Source organism: Dipodomys merriami, unplaced genomic scaffold, assembly GCF_024711535.1.
Source record: "Dipodomys merriami isolate MVZ:Mamm:240054 unplaced genomic scaffold, mDipMer1.0.p SCAF_34, whole genome shotgun sequence".
NCBI lineage: Eukaryota > Metazoa > Chordata > Mammalia > Rodentia > Heteromyidae > Dipodomys > Dipodomys merriami.
In genome coordinates this window covers 7,456,614-7,476,914 of record NW_027204937.1, presented here as the reverse complement: position 1 = coordinate 7,476,914, position 20,301 = coordinate 7,456,614, and the positions used below count along the sequence as shown (strand labels likewise).

General features: G+C 43.4%; 1 protein-coding gene across 1 annotated transcript; it reads left to right on the top strand.

The window, feature by feature from the left end:
* Positions 1-29: 29 nt before the first annotated feature.
* Positions 30-15,856, top strand: Cpt2 (carnitine palmitoyltransferase 2). Its single transcript, XM_069987206.1, has 5 exons — positions 30-279; positions 7,417-7,497; positions 8,699-8,805; positions 12,290-13,594; positions 15,225-15,856. The coding sequence occupies exons 1-5, from the start codon at positions 137-139 to the stop codon at positions 15,554-15,556; spliced, it is 1,968 nt and encodes a 655-aa protein (XP_069843307.1). The 5' UTR covers positions 30-136; the 3' UTR covers positions 15,557-15,856.
* Positions 15,857-20,301: the final 4,445 nt, after the last annotated feature.

Genomic DNA, 20,301 nt, shown 5'->3' with positions numbered 1-20,301 from the left:
CTGCCGCGCCGGAAGTGGCCCTGTGGGCGGAGACAACTGGACTTGGAGTCGCGTCGCGGTGACCTGGGTGCTGAGGGCCAAGGCCTGTGTTTTGACCTAAAAGCCCCTGGTCCGCCGCCGTGTTCTCCTCGGGACGATGATGCCCCGCCTGCTGCTTCGCGTCTGGCCCCGGAGACCTTCGGCTGCCCCTTGTCGGACCCTCAGCGCCGGCTCCGGGCCCGGCCCGTACCTGCAGCACAGCATCGTCCCCACTATGCACTACCAGGACAGTCTGCCCAGGTGAGCCCGGCCGCCCGGTCCCCGCCGCCAGCTCGGGGTCGGCCCGGCCTGATGATGCGAAGCTGCTACCGAGCCCGCTTCCACCCTCAAGCTTCCAGCTTGGAGGCAGCCATATATATATGCCCCAGCCTGGAAGGCCTGTCACTCATGATCCTCTGCACTGAAACCCCAGCACCCTCAAGCTCTCGCCCGGAACCCTCCTGTGCTCAGATTCTCCAGTTGGAACCCTTCTCAGACTGCTCTGCACTAAACCCAACTTCCCACCAGTCCCGCACATTTCTCCCTGAAAAGTGTCCTACTTGAATATCTCCAGCACCAACCTCCAACTAGGGTGGCCCCAGGAGGACGTTCATGACTGGCTCAAATATGAACGGGCCAATTTTCCATGTAGCCTTCCTCAGCTTCTACCAGGGCTCTGCCACTCAGAACAGTTTGTCACCTCCCCATTCTTTCAGTATCCGGCTGTTTTAGTACTCCATCATTCTCCATAGCAGCCCTCATTTTCACCCTTCAATGGACGTGTGTGTGTGTGGTGTTGGTATTGGGGCTTGAACTCAGGGGTCTGGGCACCATCCTTCATCTTTTTTGCCCAAACCTGGCGTTCTACCACTTCAGCTACAATTCCATTTCCTACTTTTTTTTTTTTTTTTTTAATTGGAGATAGGAGGCTCAGAGACTCCTTCCTGGGCTGGTTTCAAACTTCAGCCTCCTGAGTAGCTAGGAAGCCAGACGTGAGCCATCAGAACCTTTTTTGTTCTAACTTCTAAATCCAATCTGCACCTGAACGTTTTTACCCCCATCAAACCTTCAGCACCCCTCCCACTCAGACTCCTCCTCCTCCTAAAATATCTTCCTTCATCCACTTTACTCCCTGAAACCTCAGCCCACTTTCCCAGAATTCTAGACACCACTCTGTATAACCCCCTCCAACTATCTTATTCAAATTAGATCCAGAACCCTTCCAAATTCTCAGTCCCCTTCAGCATAGGCTACCCTCCTTCTGCAAAACCTTACCTAGAATCTTCCAGCCCTATCAAAATAGTCCCAATAAATCTTTCTCTCCTCCTCCAGCACCCAGTGCTTTCTTAAATGTGGTTTCCAGTTTTGTTTTGTTTTATTCCCCTTGACCACCCAACCTTCATTTGAATTTCCAGGTCTCCCCCAGTAATAGAAATTCCCTTCACATTCTAAAACCCAAACTACACTGTCTTCTCTACTCATTCCCCATTTAGTTCCTAGAGCCAAGTTCCAAATTTATCTCAGAAACTTCTCACTCTCTTTCTCACCAAACTGCCATCAAATATCCCCCAGCCAAGGGGCTTGAGGCAAGTACTTCCTTCCCAGGAAAAGAACGCCTTATCACAGGTGTCTCCCCAGACCCTGTGTTGCTATGGGGAGCTACTTAACCTAGCACTATCATGCTGACCCTGCCCTATCAGCAAGATCATTTCCTGTGAAATTACACTGGGCCAGCACCTAAGACAATATAAAATGGGAGTACCTGAACTTGGTAGAAGGAAGAGGGAAAGAGAAGAGGACTTAGTGTATGCGAAAAGTGGGGCCTGTCTCCTTAACTCAGACATGGCAGTATGTGGGTGAAAGGTGAGGACTGACAGGGCTACTCTTCAGTTGCCAAGTTGAGTCAGATGCCATTGACTTTGAAGCAGGGCAGTGCCACACCCAGGTTTAAGATCAGAGAGATTTTTTTTCCTTGCATTTCAGGATTGAAAAAGCTGGAAAAAAACATTAAGGATCTTTTACTCCAACCCCATGCATAGCAGTGGTCATTGATATAAATAACCAACCTTAACTTAGGCCTCCACTAACTAAATATAGAATGGTAGATGAGAGATGAAATTCCTTTTGTCTCTGAGATTATGGACTAGTAAAATATATTTCATGTTGATGTCAAACTCTGACTTGGAAATCTGGTTGAAACTAGTTTCAGATTCTTTATGTACCTACTATTTTTTAGCTATATTTTTAGGTAATTCACTTTTTTTTTCTTTTTCTTTCTTTTTTTTGGAGGGTCCGGTTGTGGGGCCTGAACTTTGGGCCTGGGCGCTGTCCCTCAGCTCTTCAGTTCAAGGCTAGCGCTCTACCACTTGAGCCAGAGCGCCACTTCCGGCTTTTTTTTTCTTTTTGCTTATGTGGTGCTGAGGAATTGAACCCAGGGCCTCATGCATGCAAGGCAAGCACTCTACCCCTGAGCCACCTTCCCTCCCACCCCCCCCCTTTTTTTTCTTCTTTTTTGATACCAGAAATTTGAACTCTGAGCCTGGAATCCAGGTTTCCTAGGCAAGTGCTTTACCATGCTTTTACTTCCCATGTAGGTGGGATCACAGGTATGCAGTGTCCCCCACTCCTGTGTGTGTGTGTGTGTGTTTATTAAAAAGGATTTCATGATGTAGCTCAAGCTGGTCTTGAACTCAAGATTCTTCTGCCTTAGCTTCCCCATGCTAGGTATTACAGGTATACACCACCATGCCTGGCTGGAAATTCAATTAGCTTCTTAGAGTCACAGTCATCTCTGAAGGTGTAATAGCCACACACAGTTCTTTGAGCTATTTTGATTGAAATAGGGTGCCAGAGATAAAGAAATATCTCTGGCTCTTCCTCTTATCTTTGCTTTGTTTTAACCAGGTGACCTTGGGCTCTTTCCTCTAGGAACCCTGGTACTGTCATTTGTTTCCTCCCCCCCCCCCCCCCCCCAGTCGTAGGGCCTGAACTCTGGGCCTGGGTGCTGACCCTCAGCTCTTCAGCTTAAGGCTAGTGCTCTACCACTTGAGCCACAGCACCACTTCTAACTTTTTCTGCTTATATGGTGCTGAAGAATCAAACCCAGGGCCTCATTCATGCAAGGCAAGCACTCTACTACCACTGAGCCACCTTCCCAGCCCTTAAGTGTTATCTTTTTCTTTGGCTTTTGTGTGTGTGTGTGATTATGATAAAATGTACCTTACATAAAATTTGCCATTATAACAATTTTTGGGTATATAGCTCAGCTAGCTGTTATTTTTAGGGGCATATTGATATAATCTCAAACTGCATATATAATCCCTCCTGAGGAGAGGAAGAGTGAATTAGCCTGACCTCATTTGTTTAATAAATATTTATTGGGATGGTTTTGGAGACCCACTGGGCATGCTGAGGTGCTTCAGTACCTCAGAGGAAATAATAGGTAAGTAGAATTAAGATATAAGAGAGAAATGGCATCTTGTGGTGGGCAAATCCTGAGACAGTAGTTAGACCTGATTTTTAATCCCAGTTGTCCTTTCTAGCTGTGTGGACAGGAAGACATTTAACCCCCGCCCCCCATATGGGAATGTTAATATACCCTTTTACAAAGCACTTAGTACAGAATCTGGCTCACAGTTTGTAGTCAGTAGGTATTCAGTTGTGCAACTCTGTTGCAAACATTTGTTGCCTGTCTAGAATGTGCCAGAAGAGAACCAGTGTATTGTGTGAATGTCTGCTTAGAGGTGGAGTGGATTAGTGCCTGGGAGTATGGGGAAAGCCTCATAGGGGAGATGGCACATGAACTGGAATTTGAAGTTCACCCAGTGCGAGACAGCAGGAAGGAAGAGATGCCTGGGGTACAGTTTACAGTCAGAAGTTTTGAGGGGTTTGTGGTGCACTTCAGCTAGAAGAATCACCATTTGGGCCTAAGTTATTAGAACTGGCCTGGAGTGTGTGGGGGAGAGAGTAATAAATGTCAACTATCTTTTGTTTTCTTTTAATGCCTAACCACTGAGTGATAATTAGAGTTCAAGCCATAATGCGCAGGCTTCTAGAATTCATGTTAGAGGCAGGAGAGGCAGTGTATCCAGGAATGTGAAAGATAACGGGTAGACACCTTAATATTGTGACCCCCAAAGGCATGACTTTTAGACTGACCTTGACTTCCAGAATAGTTTATTCCCAAGCAATTTGGTGAACACTATCCCAATTATATTCTAGGTCTGTACATATAGAAAAGGGCTTTTATTTGTTTTTTTTTTCCCCTTATGAGTGTTTTTAGGAGCTCTTATTATAACAAAAAGGTGTTTACAAAGTGTTTAGGAAACCCATTGAACAAATGATCCAAGGAATTGTGAGATTAAAGAATAAATCAGAGGAAGAAAGTAAGAAACTCATAGTTCTTTTGTGGGAGGGGCTTTTTAGCTGTGCTCTTGCAGGAAGAACACCAAAGTGCTGCTGCTGGCCGTGGACTGGGTAATGATAGCCTGTGACTGAGAAGTCAATCTGCTTAGTGCTTTCTTTGTTTCCATCTTTGTTAGGGCAAATAGGGATTAGTTGGGGGAGAGGTGGTAAAGATGCAACTGCCCAGCAGAGGCTGCAGGGTTTTGTTTTGTTTTTGTTAATAGTGATTCCAATTCCAACTACCATTTAGTTGTTTAGTTATTTATAGAATTGAAAATTTCATTGTATTCAATTTATTTTAGTGAATTTAAAGAGCCACATGCAGCTGATGGCTTCTGTGTTCCAACTGGCTTTTGAGCAAATGTATGAGCTTCCATTTATTGAAAGCCTGCTGTGTACTGGCCCATGAGCCAGTAGAGTTTGGAGAAGAGGTTTCAGAGGCAGCATCAGGAGTGGTGAGGCCCCTTTCTAATAGCCATGATCACCAGAACCGATTCTGTAAACCTTTCTGGCCCTGTGTTCAGTGATGGTAGCTTGAAACTGGCCATGGTGGGGGTATTTATGCATTACAGGACTCGATAAATACTACAGCTCAGGCCTTCATCTCCAGAGAGCTGTTCCCTGCCCACTTCCCCTTTGAGTATATAATAGAGATTAAAATGGGGATAAGGTGGTACAGTTGGTTTTGAGAGAAAAGAAACTTGTTTAACTTTGTGGTAAGTGATGGGGGTAATCAGGCTACTGGTCTCTTCTAGAAGTTAGACAGTGGCTTTCTTTAGGGAGAAATCCAAAGGTGAGTGACATTTTCAGGATAGCAAGCTTTAGAAAGGTGAGGAGAAAAGTGAAGAACTGCAGAAAATGTTATAGAGTATAGGATCATTTATTGAGCATGGAATGAGTAACCCCAAATTTATGTGGAAGTGGCTGGTGAAGAAACATAGCTTCCTGAGGCTCTACTAGACGTTGCTGAGTGGATAGAAAGAACTAGAAGCAGATAGCTTGTTTCTAAAGCAGGGGGTGTCAGAATAGGGAGGAAGCTAAGGAGTGGAAGGACTAAGAGAATACAGGCATATGGATATCTATTAATGAGTGTGGTGTGTTCAGTATTTACTATGTGTTAGGTGTCTTGCTGAGTTCTTTGTGTATATTCATTTACTTCTTATCACAGCCTAATGAACTATTTAACAACTGAACACAGAGGGGTCAGAGAGAGAGAAGAAAGTTGCCCAGGATCACATGATTACTGCATGCCAGAGTCCAGTATGCAAGACTTGATCTATGGGATGATAGCAGTGGACTTAATCCCTCCATATACTGATGTGGTCGGAACCTGATGGGAGCATTTCAGATTGCTCTGTTAGGCAATCCTTTCCAGGTCATAGGCCAGAGTGGAATCTAGGAGACATCAACTAATTTGCCACTGTAACCACATAACTAGATAAACTGACAGACCTGGGATCCAAGCCTAGGCTTGATTGCAAATCTCATTTTCTTGCCAATGTTTTAGTAGTTCTTAGACTTGTAAGTTTCACAGATCAGTAAAATTAGGGTAGGAGGAATCCTGCTATCAAGATTTTCATAAAATGAAGGACTTTTAATAGCCTCCATTAAAGAAAAAAAAACATAATGTGAGAATTAAGTACAAACTTTAAAAAAACAGTACTGGGGTTTGAACTCAGGGTTTTGTGCTTACCAAGCAAAGGGCAATTTTAAGATGGTGTTATATTTGAAATCTACAGCCTCACGTTTATTAGGCGGGTGCTCTATCACTTACTTGAACCATGCCCCCCAGCCCCTTTTGTTTTAGTTATTTTCTCAGGTAGGGTCTTAAGTTTTTTCCTCAGGCTCACCTGGACCATGATTCTCCTATCTATAGCTTTTGTAGCCAGATTACAATAGACCCTGGACATCCAGGGGTATATGATTCTAAGAAGCCTGCCATTGAGTAAAAACCATGAATGCTGAAGATGTTGCTGAGAGATGTTACTGCAGATGCCTGACTCACTCTGCCCATAATGCTACCCAACTGCCACCTTTTAACAAATCCAGTATCTTCACTTATTCACTTGAATTAAGCACACTCTATGCTCTTTTGGGCAGAAGAGGATTACCAGTGTTAACCTTGCTTTGGGGGCACCATTTGCTTTTGGGGAGGCATCTTTTCACAAAGTTAAAGGCAGAGGAACACTTGAAAGATTACATAACTGTTTAAACACAACCAACAAGAACATATGACCAAGAGCTTCCCCGTATCAACTCAGCTGTGTAATGCATGTATAGAGATTTAAAGTTTTTGTTTTTGTAATTTCTTTTGATTTTTTAATATATTATTATTTGACCACATATTATTTTTGACCACACTTGGCCAAAACCCTTTGTAATAAATCTGAGAATATGGTGAGCTTACTGTACAATTTAGTGTGTGCCCCCACCCTCCACTTCTTTGTTGAGATAGGGGTCTCAACTTTTTCCCCAAGCTTTTCTCAAACTGAGAACCTTCCAATCTCTACCTGTGGAATAGCTGGGATTATAGATGTGAGCCACCATACCTAGCTTAAGGGGTTTTAATAAAGATTTTTTTTTAATTTATCAAGCTGCTATTGTCTCTAAGTTAGAATTTTCTTTAAAAAGAAAAAAAGCAAACTTCCAATTATACTCCCAGTGTTAAAAAAAATCCTTAGAAATGTTAAATAAATAGCAACTTTGTAATTGTAAGGTAACTAAGGTCCTATTTGGGTTCCATGGAATCAGTGAATGTAAGGGAATCTGTGGTGTTACAGGTTGCACGTGGTTATCTATGACAGTCTAAAGGCAACTCCAGGCAAGTGCTCTGCTACTGAGCTCCATCCCAGCCCCTATCCATCAATTATGATTTGTCAAACGTTTTCATGGTTGGTGTTTTATAGGGAAATAATTGACCAGTTTGTTTTGTGAAGATAATTAGTGTCATCTATACATTATCAGCCTCCTATCAATCTCACTTTCTCTCCCTAGACTTCCTATCCCCAAACTTGAAGACACCATTAGGAGATACCTCAGTGCACAGAGGCCTCTTTTGGATGATGGTCAGTTCAGGTAAGCATTGACAACCCTGAATGTCCATGGTTGGCCAGGGCATGGCTTAAGAGAGGATAGAAAATGTGGTGGACCAAACTTCATTGACACTCTGTGGCTTCATTGGGTTTCCAGAGCCTGGAACTAGTTTATGCATTTGCAAGTTCAGGAAATAGGCTTTCATTCATGAAGGACTTCACCAAGCCCTAAGGAGCCACTTCCTTTCAGCAGACTGAAGAGATGACACATGTACCAGAATGCTAGACTCCTACTTTTTGGTGGTTAATTGGAGATAATCTCGGACTTTTCTGCCTGGGCTGGCTTCGAACCATGATCCTCAGATCTTAGTCTCCTGAGTAGCTAGAATTACAGGTGTGAGCCACTGGTGCTGGGCCAAGAAAGTTTATTACTAAAGCAAAGCAAAGGGGAGGATAGTACACTATCAGACATGGATGTGGTTACGTTTGAGAGGATATCAAATCTGGTTGGTCATACTGAATTTGGGTAATTGTGACACAGGAGTCTGTTTTCCTTGAGTATCCCTTTAAACAGAGGATATGTTTCTTTACAGGTTCCTTTTAAGCCTGGTAGCTTTAAGTTTGGTGGTTTTTCTGTTCAGAAGTACTTTCTGATCTCAGTCCCAGGTTTCTGTATGAGTTCTTGGCCATGAACCTAAATTATGCATTTTCTTTCTTTTGTTTTTTGTTGGTCATGGGACTGGGTGCTGTCTCTGAGCTCTTGCTCAAGGCTAATGCTACACCTACCACTGTGAGTCACAGTGCCACTTTAGATTTTCTAGTGGTTAATTAGAGGTAAGAATCTCACAGACTTTCTTGCCCAGGTTGGCTTCGAACCATGATCTTCAGATCTCAGTCTCCCAAGTAGCTAGTATTACAGGCATGAACCACCATTGCCCGGCTGTCTTTTCTTTTTTTTTTTTTTTTTTTTTTTTGGTGGGGGTCTGGTCGTGGGGCCTGAATTCTGGGCCTGGGCGCTGTCCCTCAGCTCTTCAGCTCAAGGCTAGTGCTCTACCACTTGAGCCACAGCGCCACTTCCGGCTTTTTTCTTTTTGCTTATGTGGTGCTGAGGAATCGAACCCAGGGCCTCAGGCATGCAAGGCAAGCACTCTACCACTGAGCCACCTTCCCAGCCTCCGGCTGTATTTTCTAAATCATGTATTTTGTACCATGGTTTGATTCTGCCTTTTTCTTGAACATTTCAGGAAAACAGAACAATTCTGTAAGAGTTTTGAAAATGGGATTGGAAAAGAACTGCATGACCAGCTGGTTGCTCAGGACAAGCAGAATAAACATACAAGCTACATTTCAGGTATATAGGCTTGACCGTGGGCATGATTTTTCCTCAGAGCCTCCATAATGGAGCAAATTCCAAATAGTAAACTCCTATTCTGGTGTCAGAAATATTTTTAATGAGACCAGCATTGAAGGAATGGTCTGCCCCCTCTTCCTGAAGTAAATATCAAAGCTGAGTGATTTCCTGCCCTCCACTGTGTTGATTGGAGTCTGTGCTCAGGGGCACTGGCTTGCTTTCTCCATTTGTGGGATGGATGGAGACAGAACCTAATCAGTGGTTCTGCTTGAGAAGATGGAGAATCAGTCCTCTATCCTCACATCAGGACTCTCGGCCCTCTCAAATCTCATCTCTCACAACTCTCCCTTTACTGGCTTACTACAGCTAATCTGAACTCAAGATCCTTTCCATTCCCACTTAATTTTTATATCTGGCAGACTGTTCCTTTGCAGTCCAGGTAGATTTCCACATCTGAAATCTTCCCAATCTTTTTCTCTCTGTGTGTACAGCTCTTCTTTTGATTTGGCTTATTTGTTTATTTTGCCAGTCCTGGGTCTTGAACTCAGGGCCTGGGCACTGTCCCTGAGCTGCTTTTGCTCAAGGCTAGTGCTCTACCACTTGAACCACAGCACCACCTCTGGCTTTTTCTGTTTTTGTGGTACTGAGGAATCAAACCAAGGGCTCCATACATGCTAGGCAAGCACTCTACCACTAAGCCACATTCCCAGCCCTGTTTATTTATTTTTAAACAGTCTTACTGTGTAGCCCAAGCTGACCTCAAATTTATAATCCTCCTGCTTCAGCCTCCTGAAGTAGCTAGTATATAGGTGTGTATGCTGGCATAATTTAGAACATATATATATTTTTTTTAATTAATTAATTTTTTTATTTTTGTCAGTTGTGGGGCTTGAACTCTGGGGTCTGGGCACTATCCCTCAGCTCTTCAACTCAAGGCGAGTGCTCTACCATTTGAGCCACAGTGCCACTTCTGGTTTTCTGGTGGTTTATTGGAGATAAGAGTGTCATGGACTTTGCTTTCCGAGCTGGCTTGAACGATGATCCTTAGATCTCAGCCTCCTGAGTTGCTAGGGTTACAGGCCTGAGCTACCAGCCCCCAGCTGGATTTCTTTCTTTTTTTTTTTAATATTAATTTGTCTAATTACCCTTAAGTAGTTTTAATTCAGCACTGTCAGTTTTTAAGTACAATGCATGTTGACCCCATCTTCCTCAAGTCCACCCATCCCCTAAAGTTACCTGGCTCCATTTTCATATCCTGTACATAGAGAAGACTGGCTTTCTTAAGTCCGTTTTTGTCATTATAGGTTTGCTTAAATACTTTCAAGCTTTCACTATTTTTTCTTTTCTTACTTTTGGCCTTACTGGTTTATGGCTCTTTAAGTCCTTTACTAACTGAGCACCAGTGGCTTACCTGTAATCCTAGTAATCAGGAGGGTGAGATCTTGAAGACTGTGGTTCGAAGCTAGCCTGGGCAGGAAAGTTAATCTCCAGTTAACCAGCAAAAAGCTAGAAGTGAAGCTGTGACTCAAGTGGTAGAACCCTACCATTGAGCAAAAAAGCTCAGGTACAGCCCCCAGGCCCTGAAATTCTTTTACTAAAGGACATGATTGGTGTCAAAAGCATGAGTTAGTTTTCTCCTCTTCCTCTTCTTCTTTCTTCCTCCTCTTCCTCCTCCTTCTCCTCTTCCTCCTCCTTCTCTTCCTTTTCCTCTTCCTCCTTCTCTTCCTCCTCTTCCTCCTCCTCCTCCTCCTCTTTTCTGTCCTCTCCTCTCCTTCTGTCCTCCTCTTCCCCCCCCCTGCCACTCTTGCTTTTCCCCTCCTCCTTTCTCCCCTCTCCCTCCTCCTCCTCCTCCTCTTTTTTTGTGCTGGTCCAGGGGCTTGAACTCAGGGCCTGGGCACTGTCTCTGATCTTCTTTTGCTCAAAGCACCACTTGAGCTACAGCTCCACTTCTGGCTTTTTTAGGTAGTTTATTAGAGATAAAGAGTCTCACAGTCTTTCCTGCCTGGGCTGGCTTTGAACCATGATCCTTAGATCTCAGCTTCCCAAATAGGATTACAGACAGGCATGAGCCACCAGTGCCCAGCTCTACTAGTATTTTTTATCTATTACATTTTAATGATTATATTTTAATTCTGTTTGTCTCCGTTGCCAGAGTTCTTCAGAATTAAAGGTCCATTTCTAGTACTTTCCAAATCCCCTGGATCAGGGCTTGGTACCAACTCTCAAGGAATAGAAAGGAATAAATAGACAAGTGAATTACAATACATAAATTTGTATCTAGTGATCCTTTTCTCAGTGCTTTACCTGTGAAATGTATTCCCTCCAGTGGAAAATGGGCCCTATATCTAGAGTTTATCCATGTTTCCGTGTGTGTGTGTGTGTGTGTGTGTGTGTGTGTGTGTGTGTGTGTGTGTGTGTGTGTGTGTGTGTGTGTGTGTGTGTGTGTGTGTGTGTGTGTGTGTGTGTGTGTGTGTGTGTGTGTGTGTGTGTGTGTGTGTGTGTGTGTGTGTGTGTGTGCGCGCGCTTATGTGCGCACATGCGCCAGACCTGGGATTTGAACTCAAGTTCTGGGCACTGTTCCTGAGCTCTTTTCAAGGCCAGCACTCTACCACATTGAGCCACAGCACCACTTCCTATTTTCTGGTGGTAGAAAACCAGAAGTGGCGCTGTAGCTCAAGTGGTAGAGCGCTCGCCTTGAGCTGAAGAGCTGAAGGATAACGCCCAGGCCCAGAGTTCAAGCCCCATGACCGACAAAAAAAAAAAAAAAAAAAAAAAAAGCCTATTTTCTGGTGGTTAGAAATACAAATCTCATGGACTTTCCTGCCCAGGCTGGCTTTGCACTGCAGTCCTTAGATCTCAGCCTCCTGAGTAGCTACAATTACAGGTGTGAGCCACTGTGCCAAGCTAACGATATAATTCTTAACAGCTAGGAAATGGAAACAAAGGAAAGAAAGAAAGGAAAGAAAGAAAGGAAAGAAAGAAAGAAAGAAAGAAAGAAAGAAAGAAAGAAAGAAAGAAAGAAAGAAAGAAAGGGAAACTACCTATGTGTCGACTAATTGATGGATAAACAAAATGTACTATATCCTTACAATGGGACATTATTTCAGCACATTTTTAAAAAAGAAGAATGGATACATGCCACAACAGGGATGAACCTCCAAAATATTGAAAGAGACAGCATCTAGCCAACCATGATGGTGAATCCCAACATTTAGGAGGCTCAGGCAAGCAGATAAAGGTACAGACCAGCTTGGCTACATAGCAAAACCATCTCCCCCACCCCTCCCCAGATAGTGACAGATTCTAGATGCAGAAGATCACATATTGTGATCCCATTTATTTGTCATTATTACACACCCCCCCCAATCAAGAAATTATACTCTCTTGAGGTCTTTTCCTTTGCCCATGCCTGAAATTTTTTCTTTGTTAAGTATTATTTTTAGGGATTTTATTCATTTTTTATGTTATTGGCTTCTTCTTTTAGGTCCATGGTTTGATATGTATTTAACTGCTCGAGACTCCATTGTTCTGAACTTTAATCCATTTATGTCATTTAATCCTGACCCCAAATCTGAATATAATGACCAGCTCATCAGGGCAACCAACATGACTGTTTCTGCCATCCGGTTTCTGAAGACACTTCGGGCTGGCCTTCTGGAGCCTGAGGTGTTCCACCTGAACCCTGCCAAGAGTGACACTAACACCTTTAAGAGACTCATACGCTTTGTGCCTTCTTCTCTGTCCTGGTATGGGGCTTACTTAGTCAATGCATATCCACTGGATATGTCCCAGTATTTCCGGCTTTTCAATTCAACGCGTATACCTAAACCCAGTCGAGATGAGCTCTTTACGGATGACAAGGCCAGACACCTCCTGGTCCTAAGAAAAGGACATTTCTATGTCTTTGATGTTCTGGATCGGGATGGAAACATTGTGAACCCTTCAGAAATCCAGGCACATCTCAAGTATATCCTGTCAGAGAGTAGCCCAGTGCCTGAGTTTCCTCTGGCATACCTGACCAGTGAGAACCGAGACATCTGGGCAGAGCTCAGGCAAAAGCTGATGCAGAGTGGGAATGAGGAGACACTAAGGAAAGTGGACTCTGCTGTGTTCTGCCTCTGTCTGGATGACTTCCCCATTAAAGACCTCATCCATTTGTCCCACACGATGCTGCATGGTGATGGCACAAACCGTTGGTATGATAAATCCTTTAACCTCATTGTGGCCAAGGATGGCACTGCTGCCGTCCACTTTGAGCACGCTTGGGGCGATGGGGTTGCAGTGCTCAGGTTTTTCAATGAAGTGTTTAAAGACAGCACTCAGACCCCTGCCATCGCTCCCCAGAGCCAGCCAGCCACTACCAACTCTTCTGTCGCCGTGCAGAAACTCAGCTTCAAGCTGAACGATGCCTTAAAGGCTGGCATTGCTGCTGCTAAGGGAAAGTTTGATGCGACCATGAAAACCCTCACTATTGACTGTATCCAGTTTAACAGAGGCGGCAAGGAATTCTTAAAGAAGCAGAAGCTGAGCCCTGATGCGGTGGCCCAGCTGGCCTTCCAGATGGCCTTCTTGAGGCAGTATGGAAAGACAGTGGCCACCTATGAGTCCTGCAGCACTGCAGCCTTCAAGCACGGCCGCACTGAGACCATCCGCCCAGCTTCCCTCTTCACAAAGAAGTGCTCCGAGGCCTTCGTCCGGGAGCCCTCCAAGCACAGTGCTGGCGAGCTTCAGCAGATGGTGGTCGAGTGTTCCAAATACCATGGCCAGCTGACTAAAGAAGCGGCGATGGGTGAGGCAGGGGCAGGGAGCATACGCGCTCGGGTCTTGTGGTCCTGGGGACTTGATAACCTTTGGTCATAGTCCACCCACATCTGATTTATACTCCATCACTGGGTAGGCAGGGAGGTAGAAATTCACCTGCCAACTCCCCAAATGATTTTTTTTCTTACTCTAGTAGTCTGAAGAGGAAAGCCAACCACCAAGATCAGGATGTTCTTATAGCATGGTGACCTTTCCCCTTACCTAACTTTCGAGTTATCTGACTCACTTCTGACAGCTTCAGCTTCTGCTGAATTGTTTTGTCTTGGAAACTTTTTCTACTTTTCAATGTCATTCTTTACCTCTTCCTGGTAAAATTCAAGACCTAGAAAGGACACAGAGTGTCTCATAGTCCAATTCTTTGAACTGAAAGAGTTTTTCAAAGCCTTTTAGTCTTTTCCTTCTCTGTTTGGAAGGTATCAAACTAACACCCCTAGTCCAGTGTTACACAGCAAGGCTGTAATTAGAACTTTGGTATAATTAGAAATTAGAACGTTTGGGCTAGAAATGTGGCTTAGTTGTAGAGTTGCTTGCCTAGCATACATGAAGCCCTGGATTTGATTCCTCAGAACCATATAAACAGAAAAGGCCAGAAGTGGCGCTGTGGCTCAAGTGGTAGAGTGCTAGCCTTGAGCAAAAAAGAAGCTCAGGGACAGTGTCCAGGTCCTGAGATCAAGCCCCAGTACTGTCAAAAAAAAAAAAAGAGCCGGGCGCTGGTGGCTCACGCCTGTAATCCTAGCTACTCAGGAGGCTGAGATCTGAGGATCGCGGTTCAAAGCCAGCCCGGGCAAGAAAGACCATGAGACTCCTATCTCCAATAAACCACCAGAAAACCGGAAGTGGCTCTGTGGCTCAAGTGGTAGAGCGCTCGCCTTGAGCTGAAGAGCTGAGGGACAGCGCCCAGGCCCAGAGTTCAAGCCCCACGACCGACAAAAAAAAAAAAAAAAAAAAAAAGAACCTTTCAGTTACATTCCAATGACTTTTACATGTGAACTTTTGAGCTTTTAGTTTTCTTCGTTTGCTCATTCCTTCCTTTTCTTTCCCCCTTCCCTCCCTTCCTTCTCTCCCTCTTTCATTCCTGGCAAGGTCTCAACCATATAGCCCAGGCTGGCCTCAAATTTCTGATCCTCCTGCATTAGCATCCTGAATGCTTTGATTACAGGCATGCCAGGTGTGATGGTACACACATGTGATCTCAGCATTCAGGAGGTAGGAGCAGGAGGGTCATGAGTTTCAGGATACCCTCCACTAGAGTGAGATCTTATTTCAGCTTTTTCTCCCACCATCCTCCAACAGAAACAAACAAACTCTTGCCTTTATGTTAGGCTCAATTTTAGCTGTTGACAGCTGAAAATACACTTAAAAATAATTTAAACTTTTTTGAAATAAGTCTCTCTGAAGGGTAGTGAACTAGAGGTATGAATGCAAAGGTAGACAGACCTCCCTGGTCTCTATGGTCTGTGTGTGTGGGTGTGAGGGTGAGCACACGCACATGTGTGTGGCAGAGGTGGAGGGCTCTTACTATAGCTGGGAGGTTTGCTTAAGATCTTTTTCAATTTGAAGATTCTGAGATTCTAAATTTCACATTTTGTTTCTGACAGGCCAGGGCTTTGATCGACATTTGTTCGCCCTGCGGTACCTGGCAGCAGCCAAAGGGATGGCCCTGCCCGAACTCTACATGGACCCTGCATATGGTCAGATAAACCACAACATCCTGTCCACCAGCACTCTGAGCAGCCCAGCAGTGAACCTTGGTGGCTTTGCCCCTGTGGTCCCTGATGGCTTTGGCATTGGGTATGCTGTTCATGACAACTGGATAGGCTGCAACGTCTCCTCCTACCCAGGGCGCAATCCCCGGGAGTTCCTCCAGTGTGTCCATAAGTCTTTAGAAGACATGTTTGATGCCTTAGAAGGCAAATCCATCAAAACATAGCTTCTAGGTGGGTGGAAAGTCTCTGTTGCTTCCTCATCATGAAAACGGGAGTCCATGTGACCCACAGGTGCTGTTCTGTGCCTAACAAAACTAACCACGAGTGCCTGAGCAGCCAGCACTGCAAGCTGGAGCTGAAAGATCATGGTTTTAAAGCTAGGCATTGCTGAGTGGGACTAGATCATGACTGAAGATAAGGAGAAAGTTCAGTTTTAAAGCCTTTTAATCAGGAGATAGGGTTTGGAAAAATAACTTGGATGTATTTATTGGTTAAGCCAAAATAAAATGTATCTGTGACTTGGAGATGGTTCCTCCTTTTCTTTTCCTAAACTAAATTTTCTAATCTCCACGAAGAACTTTCCAATAGGAAGTGTAGGTAGCAGTAAGCTTCCATCTGTGTCTTTCCTAAGGAATGAACTGTTCTGTGTAGTTCTGGCAGCCTGCTGACATGAGGGCTGTGCCCAGAGCCTTGAGGACTGGTTAGTTTAACTCTTTTCCAGCAAAAGGAACGGGCATGTGTTAACCATTTGAAGCTATCTGTTAATTATGGCTTTAGGTAGCAGACAGTACTGTCTACACATTCTGAAGCCTCTCTATTGAGTGAAATGGCAATAGAATTTTGTTTCCTCTCTAGTTTATTGTTGTGTTGTTGTAAAATTAAAGGAAGGGTGTTTTTGTATTAGTTTTTGCAAAGTAAGGGGTCTGTTTGTATTTATACTTACTGTATCCCCAGTGGCTGAGTTACTAATATAGCTGGGGTTTGAATTCTGGTATTGGTCCATCACAATCACTTTTTTTTTTTTTTCATGTTTTATTTTATTTTTTTATTTTTATTTTTGAAGTGAAAAAAGGTGAATTCATTTAATTTCCAACATTTAATATTACCAGTTAAAATGTTCTTTTGTACTTTTTTTTTTTTCACACAAAAGTCGTGTTGTTTATTTTGAAACAATTAGAATTAGAAAGTTATTCCAAAGTCTGAAGTACAGCATCACAATCACTTTTAATGCATTCCCTCATCCAGCCCCCTGTACAATTCCTGCAGTGTAGAGATGTTACAAAGATTAGCTCAGATAGCATAGGTAAAGCACCTGGCACATACTTGAAACTCTATGTTCTGTTACCACTTTATGTTGGCTATGACTTCTCGTTCTCTAGTGAAGTACTGGCCTTACCTGAAGAGTGACTGCTCATAGTATCAACTCTGTAGACCAACACCTGAACTGAATCTTGCAGGGCTGAAAAAGTTATACTTAACACAAACTTTCAGGTCAGGGTGAATGTATTAGGGAGTAATACCTTGGGAGTATTCTGGCCAATCAGTGCTCAAGAGTCCTCTTTATGGCTCTCCCATGTGCTTCCTTCATGTACTGGATTCATGTGATGAGGATTCTAGAATGAAGCTAGGATAGCAAAGACACTTAACTAAAGCCTCAACTGACTTGGAGTTCACACATACCTTGCAGGTTTGTGTAGAAGTCTTTTTTAATCCCCTGTGCATGGACTGGTTTGATCTTGTCATCTATGGAATGGGAAGAAATTATTTTTTCCATCTTTACCTGGGCTGGGGGTGCTCAGCTGAGAACACTTAAGTGCAGTAACTTGCTCTGATCCCTTTCTATCATGTTCCTGTCTGTCTAGGCTTCTAGTAATCACAATCTCCACCAGCTGGCCTCACAGCTCAGGAGAGTGCTCAGCTGGTGCCTGCTGCTCCCCTGGAGCAGCCCATTCCAGGGGCAGCTCTTCAGGAAGTCATCAGGCTTTGTCCAGGTGGCTTTCCCTGTAACCTCTAAACAGGTATTGCACACTGCTAGACCCACAGCCCACCAGCCTCTCAGAAGACTAATGGCTTCTCTTCAAGGCTAGGACTCTCAAATGGAAGTTGGTATATATCATGTGGCTTATGTCTTAAACAAGCCCAGACACTTTATTGATGTATATTTCACATACCTGAGTCTCCTTATTTAAAGTGCATGTATAGCTAAATAACCATCCATACAATTAGAACATTATCTGATTTTCTCCCAGAAAGAAATCCCATACTCATTAATCTTTTCTCCCAATCTTCTAACTTCTACCTGACAGGATACTGCTGTCCTGGAGGGGGTCCCAAGGAAGTACCTTTTATTCATCACTTAAGTACATGTATCTAGGCCTCATGATAAAGGGCAGAGCCCAGACAAGCAGCCATTTGGACACAGAGGATGGTGCCCTCATTTTTCAAGTGGAGAAAATGAGGCTGATAGAGAAGGCATCTGCCTAAGGTTTGCTGAGCCCAGGAATATTCTATTCCAATTTAGTATAGCACGGAAGCATACTCACCCTTGGAGTATTTTCTATTCCAATATAGGATAGCATGGAAGCATACTCACCCTTGGAGTAGATTTTTGTATGTAGAGTAGTAGGGTTCCAACATTATTTTGTTGTACCAAGTTAGTAATTGCTCAGCACTATTTACCAATGAATTAATAATGAACCCACTGATCTGAAACACCATGTTATTAATAATTTTTCATATACAAATCTACTCTCATTGGCATAATTGTGGTGACAGCACCAATACGCTATAGGGCTGTTGTTTTACTGGCATAGTATGATATGTGGTAGGTGATGTCTCCCACTTGTGTCTGATACAGATTTCACAATCACTTTCTTCAAAGTTGCTATTTCCATTGCAGTTTAATAAATACAAATTTGTTGAAAATGACCATCTATATATCAAGTCTTTCCATCCACCAGCAATAAGTAGGTCTTGTTGGGCAAGGTGGCTCACTTATAATTGCAGCTACTTGAGATCAGGAAGACTGCAGTTTAAGGATAGTCTGGGAAAAAAACTTAGGCCCTCCCATCTCAACAAATACTAGGTGCCAGGACTTTCCCTGGGCAAAAACAAATTATTTTATCTGAAAAACAAGTAAAAGAGGACTGGGAACTTGGCTTAAGTGGTGTAGCACCTACCTAACAAGTGCAAGGCCCCCAGTACTGCCAAAAAATGTTAACATTATAAATCTAAAACTTTAGGACCTCTCATGAGAGCTTAATAGTTTTCTCCATTAAACTAATAATCTCTGTGGTTAATATCCAGTAGTTTGGGGAACTATATACATTGTTCTAGAAGTGGGTCAGCACCCCATTAGTGAGCTACAGTGCTAGTGTAACTGTTGATTACATTTATACATGGTATTTCCTCTTGAATTGTAATTTGCTTATGAGTACTATATTGAAGCAATTTGATTTCTATATATTGATCTTAAATCTAGCACTTGCTAATGTTTTTGGACTTTAATGGAGAAGCATAATCTGTAAAATACTGGGTCTTTTTTTTTTTTTATCCTTTCATGTTTTTTTAATTGTATTTTCACACCAGTGTGCCCTCCAGCGCAATGAACAGCAGTGATCCAAGGCATTCCCATTTTCCCAATCTTGGAGCACATATGGTTTTTGGTGTTTGTTTTTTTGCTTGAACTCAGGGCCTCGGCTCTGTCCCTGAGCCTCTCTGTGCTCAAGGCTAGCACACTCACTTAAGCCATGGTGCCACTTCTGACTTTTTCTGAGTAGTTTATTGGAAATAAGAGTCTCATGGATTTTCCTGCCCAGGCTGGCTTTAAATTGCGATCCTTAGATCTCAACCTCCTGAGTAGCTAGGATTACAGGTGTAAGCTACGAACGTTGGGCTACATCTAGTTTTCCATCATTTACAAAGCATAGCACTTGCTCTAGGCTATCTGCCTTTTGCTCCCATACACACAATTGCTAGACAGGCTCTGTACCACTTGAGCTACACCTCCATCCTCTTTGTCTTTCACTTTATGCATAGGCTGGGATTCTCCTACTTGTGTATATGCACCACCTCTCTTAGCCATTGGTTGAGATGGTGTCTCTGGAACTTCAATCCCCAGTGGGCCACAAGCTTTAATCTCTTGATCTCTGCCTTTTTTTTTTTTTTCCTTCTTGAGATTGGTTCTTGCTATGTAGAGGCAAGAGGCAAGATCATTTTGCCTCTATTGCTCAAGTGCTGAGATTACAAATGTGTGCCACCACACTCAGCAATAAATACCTTCTTTGAGGGAGAGTCACCCCCTTTATTTCCTAGCTTGCTAAGATTTGTCTATACTTCATTTCTAAATGGGAACTGAATTTTACTGAGTGTCTTTTCTGCAGTCTATTTTGTTTTCCTTTATTCTGTGAATGACTACTTAGGTTTCCCTACTTCCTGAAATAATTTACAGTATAATTTAAAAATACAGAAAACCTTGAGATCTCTTTAGAGTTTAATTTATGAACCTAACATACATTGGCTATTACTGTTTAGTGATTTAAAACAAGAAAGGTTTCTTCCTCAGCCTGGAGTTTCCTAAATTATTTGTTTCCAGGCAAAGCAGTGGACTGGACCCAGTGAGGGTGAGGGACTCGTGGGGACAAGACTGAGGCAACTCTGCTGTGAGATGAAGAAAAACTTAGAAATGTGGCTGCTGGACTTGAAAGAGGGCAATGCAGACACCTCAAATCCTTGGATACACTAGCTTTGTCTCAAACTGGAGGACCTCTTGCTGAAATCTCACAGCCAGCTTAGGGGTGGGCAGACCTTTCCCATTCTCAAAAAGTATGAAACAAGCTGGGCACCAGTCATTCACACTTATAATCCTAGTTACCTGGGAGGCTGAGAACTGGGGATCACAGTTCAAAGCCAGCACAGGAAGATGAATCTGAGAGACTCCAATTAATCAGCAAAAAGTCAGAAGTGGCTC